Source organism: Podarcis erhardii (assembly GCF_964252035.2).
Source record: "Podarcis erhardii genome assembly, chromosome: 10".
Classification (NCBI taxonomy): Eukaryota; Metazoa; Chordata; class Lepidosauria; order Squamata; family Lacertidae; genus Podarcis; species Podarcis erhardii.
In genome coordinates this window covers 25566604-25579190 of record NC_138500.1, presented here as the reverse complement: position 1 = coordinate 25579190, position 12587 = coordinate 25566604, and the positions used below count along the sequence as shown (strand labels likewise).

General features: G+C 38.2%; 1 protein-coding gene across 5 annotated transcripts in view; it reads right to left on the bottom strand.

Moving 5' to 3' along the window:
- The window catches only part of WASHC4 (WASH complex subunit 4), a 37813-nt gene that overhangs the window by 10743 nt on the left and 14483 nt on the right, over positions 1–12587 (bottom strand). For all 5 annotated transcript variants that reach the window (XM_081879256.1, XM_081879254.1, XM_081879258.1 and 2 more), the window contains exons 8-20: positions 12220–12262; positions 11071–11174; positions 10329–10449; positions 8944–9067; positions 8701–8828; positions 7195–7355; positions 6306–6432; positions 5121–5246; positions 4078–4185; positions 2827–2973; positions 2577–2656; positions 2141–2246; positions 699–815 (exon numbers count right to left, since the gene is read on the bottom strand). In XM_081879256.1, the coding sequence (XP_081735382.1) occupies positions 699–815; positions 2141–2246; positions 2577–2656; positions 2827–2973; positions 4078–4185; positions 5121–5246; positions 6306–6432; positions 7195–7355; positions 8701–8828; positions 8944–9067; positions 10329–10449; positions 11071–11174; positions 12220–12262 (1492 nt within the window). The remainder of the gene's footprint in view (positions 1–698; positions 816–2140; positions 2247–2576; positions 2657–2826; positions 2974–4077; positions 4186–5120; positions 5247–6305; positions 6433–7194; positions 7356–8700; positions 8829–8943; positions 9068–10328; positions 10450–11070; positions 11175–12219; positions 12263–12587) is intronic.

The following is a 12587-nucleotide window of genomic DNA, read 5'->3' as shown; positions in this document are numbered from 1 at the left end:
CATTTATTCCCCAATAAAATAGTTCTACAAAGAAACAGGAGATCCAAAAAGATGGTTTTCCTTCTTCAATGGGGGACTAAATTGGATTATTTTTAATTCAACATTAGGATGAAAAAGTGAGTTATTGCATATACTCTGTGCATGTATAGATACACAAACAAAGTAGTATCCCCTAACCCTCTGGAGCAGATTTTGAGGGTGCACAAGGGGTTGCAGATGAGAGAAGGAGCAAGTTCTGTTGCACAAACAGAATGATAGTACTGGATACAACCCACACTCTCTAAATAGTGGCCATTCTCCCCAAAAGTTTGATGACTGTTGGTCACTTAAAATATAAACAGTACATTATGTATGTTAATTTGTGTGTTTTTTAAAGCCCTGCCTTTGAAGCTAAATCTACACAAGATGCAAAGGGAAAAAGGAGAGATAATGGAATAGGAAATAAGAATATGGAGTGTTATATAAACACTACATTGTGATACAAGTACATAACCACAACTCAACAAACGTTAGCATAAACCTAAAGCAGAGGAATAATTGAGGAAAAATGAGACCAGAGCAATAAAGAATTTGAGTTTCTATTAACTTTAAGAATTTTGAGAATTCCAACAGAAATCCTCAACAATGGCAGATTTAAATATTCTCAGATTGCTATGTACTGCTATCATTCAAAGTAAATAAAATGCTTTCATTATCACCTTGTTTAAAACATCCATGATTTCTTTGTCATAGCTTTCCAAAAGTATTTCATGGGACTCCAAGTGCCTTGAATGCATCATAGCTGGTACACAATCCCGCAATGCACTAAACATGTACTGTAAAAAAAAAGTTGCAAATTGATAAAGAACCCGAGCAACAGCATGCACTAAAAGGGAATCTGAGCAATTAGAACTCAGGATCCTGAACATCAATTAATCTCTAAAACTACATTCAGATATAATGATAAATCATGGTTTATCAGAACAAGACTCAGTGAGCCTGGAAGCTGAGCATTCATCCCCCACCCAACTCCAGCACAGCACAAAGAAATTGGAAGCTTCCACTTCATTTCTAGATTAATCACAGTTTAGAATGCCATCAGAATCCTAAATTGAGGTTAAGCTTAACTAAGGTTAGTTGAAACAAGCAAGCTTAATAACAAACCATTCAAACTCTTGTAAACTGCTTAGAGGTTTCACCACAGGGGTGTATACATTTTGTTAAATAAACAAAATTAAAAATAAAGTTAAACTTTAGGTCAGTACTTTTCACACTTTTTGAAGTAGAACCCTTCACTTAAAAAAAAAAACTTTGGCAGAACCCTCACAGTAAATTATTTTTTAAACTTTTTAAAGGGGAGCTGATTATTGGGAGAGTGAGTGAGAGACAGTCTGAATTGAACTTTTTAAAAGGAACTATGAGATTTTGAAAAACTTTGCTGTTCATCTCCTGATCTCCTCTGATGGGAGAAGGCTTTGCTTTGCTTGTCATCCTTACGGCTTTGTCTCTTATCTCTCAGTCAACATTAAAAGAAAAGCCGAGTAATCTCTCAGTCAACATTAAAAGAAAAGCCGAGTAAACAAATGAATTTTATAATTTCAGTCACAGACCAGTTCCAGCCCACATACAATATCAAGGAAGTCATAAAACACAATAGGGATACATTTGAATTTGCAATTAGGTATAACAGGGAAAATACAGATACAGCAACAGTTTAAAAATATATAAATTAAAACTTAGGCTGAGTAAACAACGCTGCTCTGCCTGCACCACCCTGCTACTGATTTAAACTGTGGAAAGTGCAGCAAGAGAAGGAATGAAGAGGAAGGGATCCTCAAGACAACTGCTTGAAAGGTGCATTTAATCCCCATGGCTGCTGCTCAATAGAAATAATACATTGGGTGCACTTGACTGCCATTACAACTTTTGTTGTCACAGAACTCGCTGGACTGCTTCACAGAATCTCAGGGTGATCACAAATTAACCAGAAATTTGTGTGCTTGCCCTTCTCCTCTTTGCAGGTTTCCACAACTCCACATTATGCAAGACCTTTGGGAACTGTGCTTTCTTCTAACCAAAGTTAATTAGCAGGCCATTATCTCAAACCATGGTTTTGTTTAACCCACCTTCCTATTTCGTATACAGTATTTCTTTTACTTACATGTAACCTAGCAGCATCCACTGCATTTTCATAGACATCATCAAGATAAATTGGAAATACAGTTCTGTGCCAATACAAGAAGCAACAGTCACATTGTGCTTGTACTCTAGAAGGGAAAAGGAGCAAAGTTACTACTGAGAAAGAAAGCAAAGAATTACCATTCCAACATCAATGATCTCAAACAGAAATAAACTTATAATATAGCACACTTTCAAGCTGATGTTCACAAGTCACAGGGGTGAAAAAATGTTTTTTAAGAAACAAAAATGGAGTATCGTTCTTCAGGATGCTGAATTCTGTGCTTAAAGCCAAGTTTCATACTAAGTATACAAAATCCTGACTATCACATAAGAAGATGAACAGCACTCTACAGGAGTCAAGAAGGTGGTGTATTGTGCTAAAAGTCTACAGAATTTCATTCCGTGGTATTACTTACCGTTCTTTAAGTTCACTGATTAAGGCCAGCTTCTTCATAACTACTTGGAGAGGAAGGAGCTCTTCATCTTTAAATGTTTTCTGAAAGGGAGAAAGGAAAGAAGGAGATAGGCGTGCAAGAGCATCAATCCAATAATAACAAAAGTTAATTTTACGGCTGTGCCTTAATCACTGACTATGCAATTACCTATGTGATTGCTGCTAACAGAAATGATAAATATTGCAATTATGGAAGGAACTGTTGTGCTTACCATTTGTGTGCCCACACTGAGTGCGAGGGAAATAATTAGTCGTCTCTGTTTTGTGCTAGGACCGTTGAGGGTGTTCTCAGCCAATACAAGAGCAGAGAGTACATCAAGGCGCTGTTCGCTGTACTTCTTGTCTGAAATAACTCTTTTCTTCATTTTAAAAAAGCATAGAAGAGAGCATTTGGGGTTTAGTATTTATGGAAAATTCAACAGCAAATTTTGTATTGAATTTATGAGCCTACCACATTATTTGCATTTTTGGTCTCAAGGTCGAGATAAGCCACATTTAATATACATATCATTATCTTACACAAATCTTGGCAAGAAAAGCTACCCCCAAAGTAGCTCCTCCCCCTTTATCCCAAATTAGGTATAGTTGGCACATTAATGCAACCCTGAAGTTACTCAGGTTTAGCTTAGACTCTAGGGAATATCCTTGCTGCTTTCAAAATGCTAGTGAACAGTTTATCTGAGACTCTTCAGCACAAGCCCTTTTGAAACATGCAGGACTTCCGCTGGAGCACAGATTCATTTTAACCTCAATGGAGTTTAAGCTGGAAACATCCCTAGTGCTACATATTATTATCATCTGTGTGTTCACTCTCTCCTTTGGTGATCATTCACCCATGTTCTGCTTCACATATTAACATCAACTTTGCAGTTGAGGCAACTCACCAAAGTGTTCAGTATGTGAGTAAGTATGAAATTCCATACATATTTTCTCAGCAATGTGAAACATACATTGACTGCATTCAGATGCAATAATGTATGGCTTAATATTATATAAATAATCCCCAGTCTCCCCATCACCATGGCTCTTCTGGCACTAAATATAAGAAGGGCAATCAAAAACATTTGCTTTCACTTTCAATCAACCACAGTGTAGTGTTGTGTTTGACTCCTAAACAGTGGTTAATGTTAACTATATTAGTCAACTGTATTCAGTAAACCATCATTAAGACTAACCAGTTTGTCCAAGTTCACATTGACAAACAGAATTCCATTGAAAAACAGAAAGCTTCAAATCTCCTCCTCACAGTTGCACACTAGGAACCTGGAGCTTGTTCACATAATGACATATGACTGCTATCATTGTTTACCTTTTGATATCATCACTGCTTACCTCCCAACTATTTGACCTCTTTAGCTAGTTTCTAACACTAAAAATGCATAAACGAAGCATCCCAACTGTTATAAAGCTACTCATTTTAACTATACCGAACAGTAAACTACTTACTGAAACTTTTTGCGTACCTTGGCTATAGCAATAGCATTAAGAGCCTGATGCTGTAGATGCTGAATTATGTGCGTTACTGAATCAGCGACAATCATACTTCTTCTGTAAAATGTATGTTGTATTGCCTGCAGTTGACCAGATTTCAGAACACGAGTTAACATCACAATTCTGTTATTTGAATCACATTATGCCTATTCTTCCATACAAAGAACTACTTTATCCAAATCTTCAACAGCTCAATTCAATATGAAATACAATTTGAATTTTTAACAAGGTAGCTATACTTGGATGTTCCATCAAAATCAACTTTCAGCTATATGTTAATATTCCCGTCAAAAGCAGTATACTATATTTGCTGCTATGTCAGCAAGTACAAATCATGCTGGCGTCACTGATAGTTATAATGAAGGTTTAGACCACAGTCAAATGCACATTTTAAAAGAGACCATTAGCGGCAGCAGACCGCTGGTGCAACTAAAATTAGGCATAATTGCTGCTGATTGTATCTATCAATTTCTAAACCATACTTCCTCTAAAAGAACATGGGAACATTTACAGCAGATAGCAAAACAAACAACCATTGTGACTGGATCCGCGAAGGCAGAAAGATAACTGCATTATGTAGGAAGAGTAAGAACAGAAGTAAGAGCAACATAGTCCTAATACCTAAACTATCTCTGAAGTGTCTTTAAAAGGTGTGAAAATGACAATACTGAGGGGGGTGGTCATATCTCCAGGAGTTCCACAAATGGAGTATCAATTGTATTAGCACAGAACTTCAGCTTAGGCACCCTATTTTGAGAACCTGACCTATAGCGGTTTCAGAATTACAGTAAATATATTTTACCCAGAAAAGATGCAAAGAAATACAACTTAGAGACACAAAACGTATGGCTCTGGAGATATGTAAACCAAAGTATATTTTGCCTGAATTATTGTTTACAAATTTTGTCTACCATCTTTCCAGCTCATAAATTAAAGCACGCAGGTCTTAACACACCTGCAAAAGGACTACCTGCAAAATGTTAGGGTCACCAAGGAGATGAATATTGCAACTTACTTTGAGAAGTTCCACAAGCCTGCACAATGCTTTCACTGAGGTTTTAGTCATTGGCTTCTGCATTGACATGTGCAGATTCATTGTAGTTTTAATGATGTTACTAAGGCTGTAAGCGTACAGAAACCCCTAGAAATAAATTGGGAGGGGAACGTGAATCATCTTTACATCTCTATTGCATCATAAATATTTTTTTGTGTCCAAAATCGGTTCTATCACACACAAATACAGCTGTTCAATATACAATTGAATTAAACATTATGGAATTAGAAGTAAACAAGCACCAACCTACTGAAACATGAACTATTAATCGATTTCCCAATTTCTACAATGCAAGTGATTTTATTCCTTCCTTGGTAGTCCCTTTTCTAGAATACCACAAGGCTGACTCCACCAACCTTGACATTGTTACACAGCAAGCAGGGAAGCCTGATAAAGCTTCTCACACAAGTTAATGTGGAAAGCTCTGAGCTTTCGCTAGTGAATCTCAACTTGGGGGGAAAGTGGAGTATAAATATGTTAAATAATAACTACTGATATAGGGAAACAAAACAGAACCCCTATTTCCCTGTTTGAGAAGATGGCTTGGTTGAGACATCGCAATGAAGAATTGTTTGGTATTAAATGAACGAGTCTGAAATGAGCCTAGGGCTTCCCTCCTCTATAACTTGTAGGAAACCATGGTTGCCTGTTACATCCTAACAAGAGAACTCTGATTTGTGCTTATTCTACAACCAAGAAAAGTATATCATAGTTTACCAGTTCAGATATAACAGCAAACTATGGTTTGTCACATGAGTGTGTGCAGTGATCAGTGTGGGGTGACAAAGAGTACTTTTTCCACACAGCATCAAGCCAGTGATAGGAATCATATCTGAACCAAGCCTATTAATCTGTGAAACAAAAGTTTGAAAATTTCAGAGTGAGCTAGCAAAATTTAATTTGATAATGCCAGTCATAAATAAATATATTCACTTAGGCTGTATAAAGAAATTACTATATGTATTAACCTTACATCCATTAGTAAGCAATTGTAGTAATAGACCTATATTCAGCAATTTCTTCTTCAGTAAATGGTACTCGAGAAATATAAAGTTAACACACACACACTCTCTCTCTCTCCCTATATATATATATAGATAGATAGCAGCATTTTCCAGCCATGTTGCTTTGGAACCTAGCACACACCTGTATAAAAACGTTGCACCTATTAGTGAGATCTTCTGCAAACTTATCCATTTGTTGTTCCTTTGACAAAATAGATTCCATTTTCATCATCCATGAGCTCACAAATACGTAATATGATTGCATCTCTCTGGAGAGAAAACAAGTAATGGTTATGTAATGGTTCAGCCAGATACATCTTTAACAAAGGTTAAAGAAGCTGAACTGTGGTTTGAAACATCTGAATTGACATGCCATTGTTTGCAATGGGTCAAGAGTCATAGTTTGATACAGGTTTATGCTATGATTTGGCACAATGCCCAACATAATTTCAGCCATCACTCTGCTTTAAGGGACCATGGAGACAAGTTACGAAGCTGAGTGCTTGTATGAAAAATAGCAGCCAAACAATGATTTGGGTTTTTAATTCTGGTTAATGCAAATCATAATTTGACATGCCAAATTTCTGCCAGTGTAAATTATCCTGAAAATTAACTGCTTGGTGAGCTTGACTAATCCAAGGTGAATATATCAGGCTTTAAATAAAACACAAAACTGAGCCAGTGTAACAATTTATTTTTTGTATTTATTTAGATTTCTTGCCTACCCTTCACAGGGCAGCTTAAAACCATTTAAATATATAATATTAAAATAGGTTAGAATATTCAAGAGAATAAAGCACATGTCTTCAGCATTGGAATTTAATACCCTATTCCTGAATACTTTTATCTGGACACAATGGCCATGGAACATAAAATCCCCACCAAAAGAGGGGTGCTTGGCTGTTTTCATAACTGGAAAAGAACAGGAATGTCAATTAGCTCCTATTTTTTCAGTTTACAAATTTTTTGATTTACAGATTAAGAACCATACAGGTGGGGGGGGGGAGAGCTCCCTACTCTTCAAACCTTACTTGGTAAGTGACTGAGCCTTCTGCTGTAGAAAAGTTTCTCTGTGTATTTTAATGGAATGAAAATTCTTCCTGTCCAGAAGCTTGGCAGCAGCTGGCACCTTCTGAATGAGAAAGTTGTCAGCAAACCAAATGATATTAGCTGTAAGTGTAATAGCTGGCACCTGGAGCGGCAACAGCAACGTTTGGATGAAGAATGGAGGGGGTGGGGAGAGAAAGATATCATATTAGGCTTGATATTGAAAACCGCTACACCACATTCACATATGTAGGATTGTCCTATAGGTATTTCAAGATATACATACATAGCAAGCCAGTTCTAAGCCCAGTTTTAAGTAATCTCACTTCATTTCACATGAATGTTTGCATAGGATTTTAGGCTCTGCTGCCGGGTCTACACTCTGCAGCACCAACAGGGAACAGAATTATCAGAACGTGTTTCGGAGATTAAGGAGGAGGAGGGGTAGCGGGACTGAACTAAGCTACACACAGTCCATAGCATTTTAGGATTCATCCCTTGAGTACCAGAGCAACTAGAACAGGTATGACAACTCTGCACCAATTCAGTAGATGCTACTTCAACAGCGGATGGGCATAAAAAGAGATTAGTGCAATCACTGCTAAATCCCTGGATAGAACAGTTTTGCTTTTTTAAAAAAGGTGGCTTACAGCATCTATGCCCTTGTCAGAGCAAGGATGAAAAGAAACAGGTGTACCTCTCAATGTTTCATTTAAGCTGAAATTCTGGGCAAATTTATTTTGAAACATTGAAGGAAGCACCACTTATTTCTGAGTAAACATGGTTAAGATTGGACTGTCTATGGTGGTTATTAGCCCGTGCATTACTCACATGCAGGACTTTGCAGAAACTAATGAGACCAAGGCCATACTTCCAGTTCTTCATCTTCTTCCTCAAACCACCATGCACTGCCTGCAGCTGACCGAAGATAAACCCCCAACATGTGCAACCAGGGGTCCTAATTGTGACTAGGCCCTAAATGTGAGCAGGCGTTCACATGCTAGGGGTTTTCTTCAAACAACTGCACAGAATGTGTGGCTGTTTGAGGAAGGAGACTCGGCATTAAGAGGTGGAACTAAAAGCAGCCCTGCTCCAAGTAATCACAGCAATATCCTACATGTGAATAACACATGAATAGGACCATTATCAAAGGCAATAGCTGCCCAAATCACACACTTGCCATTAATGGCAAAAATAGCAGTTTTTGATCACAAAATAATTAATGCAACATTCATTGACAAGGCAACTTGAGTACTATAAAGAGAACATGTTGTCGGTTCCTTTGCTATACACAAAACATAATTGTTATTCAGAAAGGACAACAAATTGAAACTATGAAAACAGAAAAAAAACCTAGCTAAATTATTTTAAAGCTGGAGTTACTAGTGAGAGCTTGTAACTAGATACTGTTACTATATTTTTATAAGAGGTTTTTATTTTTATGTTGTTTGTGAAATTTAATTATTAGAGGAAAATTACAAAATCTTCACCTTTTTGCAAATGTCCAGTAACGATTTGTAAAATTTCTTGTCTACTGTCCGAAAAATTTGAAAATGCAGTACAAACAGCCCACAAATTCCTACGTACTTATCTCTCTGGTCAATTTCTGAGGGTTCACCTTGTACAAATACACACAGAAAAGAATAGTTTTGAAGTCTGCCACTAGACAAACAATATAACAACTTTTACAAACAATAATGTCAATGCAAAGAAAAAAATCCATCTTGCATTACCAAGCTTAGCTTCAACATTTGCAAAAATTGTGCGAATACTATGTGCGAACTCCTCAGCAAAAGTGCTGTTCTTCGACACTGACACTCCACCATTGACGCAATCAAATTGTTGCTCTATACAGGCCTGAATGAGGACAAGAGAAACAAGAGTGATTTACAACATTAGTGCCATGGAGAATACAAGCACAACATATTAATAGATGATTGCAAATAAATCATAATTCCATGATGGAGACAATTCAACTGGCAAGTTGTGCTTTATTTGGGGAGTGTTGAATTCAAATGAAACCATACTGAAATATTGATTAATATTGATTCATTGACTGTTAATTGTCAGCTGAGCCCAGTACAAGTACCAATACAAGTAACCATTAATTTCAATACAAGTAGCAGTTAATTTCAAAGTACAATAAAATAAAACCCAAGCACTTTTCTAATATAGTAAATACTATTATAAGAAAAATATTAAAAGCTTATTTCTGCAACAAGAAATGTTACTGTTAATTATATATAAGGTAACAACAAAGGAGGCATCTAAAACTTTTGATACTTTTACTACGGATCACAAAAAAGACTCAGCTGCAACTTGACTGATTCTAGAAATATAGTACAGTGGTACCTCGGGTTACAGACCCTTCAGGTTATGCCTTTTCGGGTTGCGCACTGCGCCAAACCCGGAAGTACCGGAAAAGGATACTTCCGGGTTTCGGTGCTTTGCACATGCGCAGAAGCGCCAAATCGCAACCCACACGTACACAAATGCAGCACTGTGGGTTGCGAACGCTGCAGATGGCGAACGTGCCTCTCGCATGGATCACGTTCACAACCTGAGGTTCCACTGTACAGGGCATTTGCTCATGCAATGGACATCTCCTGCTTCTCCTCCTTCATAGCTCCCTCATATATGGTCTGGAGGGTCCTCCAACCCGCTAGAGGAGATTTGTGAGGGCTGCAGAAGAAAGGAGAAGAGAAGACAGGAGAAGGTCCATAAGTTGATGTTTCCCAATTAATTCTGTGTGCCTTGACTTTTTCTTTCCTTTTTCCTTTTTCCTTACTGTAGCTCTCTACCCCACTTAGCAAACTGCTTTTAAACTGAGGGAACTTTCAAAAGCGATTTGCAATATGGAATGCTTTTAAAAGAAAACTGATCAAAAATTGCACTTGGTATATGCAAGCTCTTGGGTGCACCTAAAGTAGCTCTTTGGCTCCCAGTCAGAATATATTAGATAAATAACTGAGGAGAGGATACCAACAGCATACCATTTAAAATTTAAACACACCAATTAAATGATAACATTTTCAGAAAAGGAACATTTTACTCCATAGATCTTACAAACCACATCTGAACTCTATTAAGAAATAAGCTCTATTATTTATTATGTTACCTGGAATATCGTCCCATCCAGTAATTGGTTTTCTAGTTTTAATAGCAACTTTTCAAATGGCTTCAGCTTATCTTCCTGCACTCCAAATTTAGAAGGATTATGATGGACAGATTTTAGTAACCTAATAAAGCAATAAAAAATAAAAAATCTACTTAAAAGAAACTCAACATTCCTAAATGTGTACGGGATGGAAGGAATTATTCAGGAGGAGTAATCTGGAGGGGCAAACTTTGTATTCACACACTTATGAATGATGTGGGGGGGATAATCTACCTTTGAATAATATGAGCTGACCTAAGATTTTTGCTTGTTTCGTTTACAAAAAAGCCCTGGCACAACTTCAATCAGTGGCCTTGACTGCGCAGCTACACTTCTGGGACACAAGGCATTTGGAACTGCACTATGCCATGATTACCATTATTCCCAGGGGATTAAGAAGAAAAATGCTTTCCTAATTACAGTGAAGGGTGTTAACCTTGATTGATTGATCGATTGAACTATCACACGCTTGAGCATTTTAACCACAGTTCACACCAGCTGGTCACTGTAGGAATAATTAGAAACATGCAATAAAAGCTTAATGTTGCTCCAGTTGGTGGCAAAATACAGGAAATTAAGGCCTGAATACCAGAGTTGCAAAACACACACCTATTCAAGCCCAGTGAAAAGGTGCAGTGCTTTGATGCTACTTTTATTGTTCTACAGTACCAGTAGAAATAAATGTAAGAATTTATCCACATACCTTTTGTACATAGTCCAGTGCTCTTTCAGGGTAGCATGGTTGTCTATTATCTCATCCAGGGTAAGTAAAACTGCCAGCAGTTCTCCCAGATGCTCATACATAGCCTGTTTGAAAAGGTGTATATCCTGGATTTAGAGTGAAATCCTATACCCACTTTTCTGGAAGTAAGTCCCACTAAACTCAACATGACATACCACTGAGTATATATGATTAGGATAGAAGAGGATAGAAAATTATTATATAGAGTTGATGTGCTTGAGATGTACAGGACGATAACAATAGTTTTTATTACATATTTTATTCACTGTGCCAGAGGTTTTCAACTTTTTTCCAATCCACAGCTCCCTTGACCAACTACATTATTTCTGCGGCACCCCGGTGGGGCTCAGGAGTCCAGTTATGTCACCCCTTGCCTGCAGAGCTGGCAGCCCCTCACCCTTTTCTAACACCCTCCCTTGTGGAGTGTTCCCTCAGCCTCCTCTCCTTGAGAGTCCTCCGGGCAGCCGCTGCTGCCGCCCCTGTCTCTGAGCTGCCCACCCCGTCCCAAAGACAGGTGCCTCCTCATACTTCCTCACAGGGGCCTGGGACTTGTTTGTCCATTCCCAACAGCAAGGGCTGGCGGACTGCCTGACTAGGCTCCCTCGCCTGCTTGCTTGTTTGCTTACTTACTCCTGGGCTGCCTCAGCTCCTGGCAACCAGCACCCCCTGACCAGCCCCAGAGGCACCACTTGCCTAGGGAGCTTGTAGCCAGGGCTGCTACAACAAACAGCTGTGCAAGCCTTGGGGAGACAGAGACATGAGAGGGCATCCAAGAAGGGAGGGAAGGAAAGAGGAACAGAGGACAGTGTTGCCCACGGCACCTGTGAACATAATTCAGGGTGCCCCAGGGTCCCACTGCACACTGGTTGAAAACCACTGCACTATGCTGTACTGTAGGCCTAGCTAGCAAGAAGAGATCCCTGAATGAATCAGGTGTCCTTAGCCTATTAAAGAACCTAGCACAATTTATTTTTATTATAATATTTGTAGATTTATTTCATTTTTAAAAAATGCTTCCAAGTAAGGCAGATATCCAGATATCAAACTCCCAGGTAAAGAACCCACAAAGTTATGCAACACAACGAGTCAAAATCCCCACAGAATTCTCACCTGAAAATGAACTCCTGATGTTTCTATAACTTTAGGTGCATTCCTGAAACACAAAATACTGTATTTCACACCATTTAACAAAAACATTTTAGAGCCTCATGCTTTTATTATTTATTTATTTATTATTAATGTATTTATTACCCTCCCCTTACCCTAAGGTCCCCAGACCTTTTAAATAAGCCCAACACCGTGGTTAGTTCTGAACATGCAAGAGGTTAAAAAAAATGATCACTTGAGAACCCGAAATACTGGAATCAAAGTGATAAATCACATTAAGTATTACTAAATAGGCCTGTCCAAGTTTTGGCCTAGAAACCTGAACACAGCCCAGCAGTCATATATGCCAAGTCCTGCACACACAGGTTTTC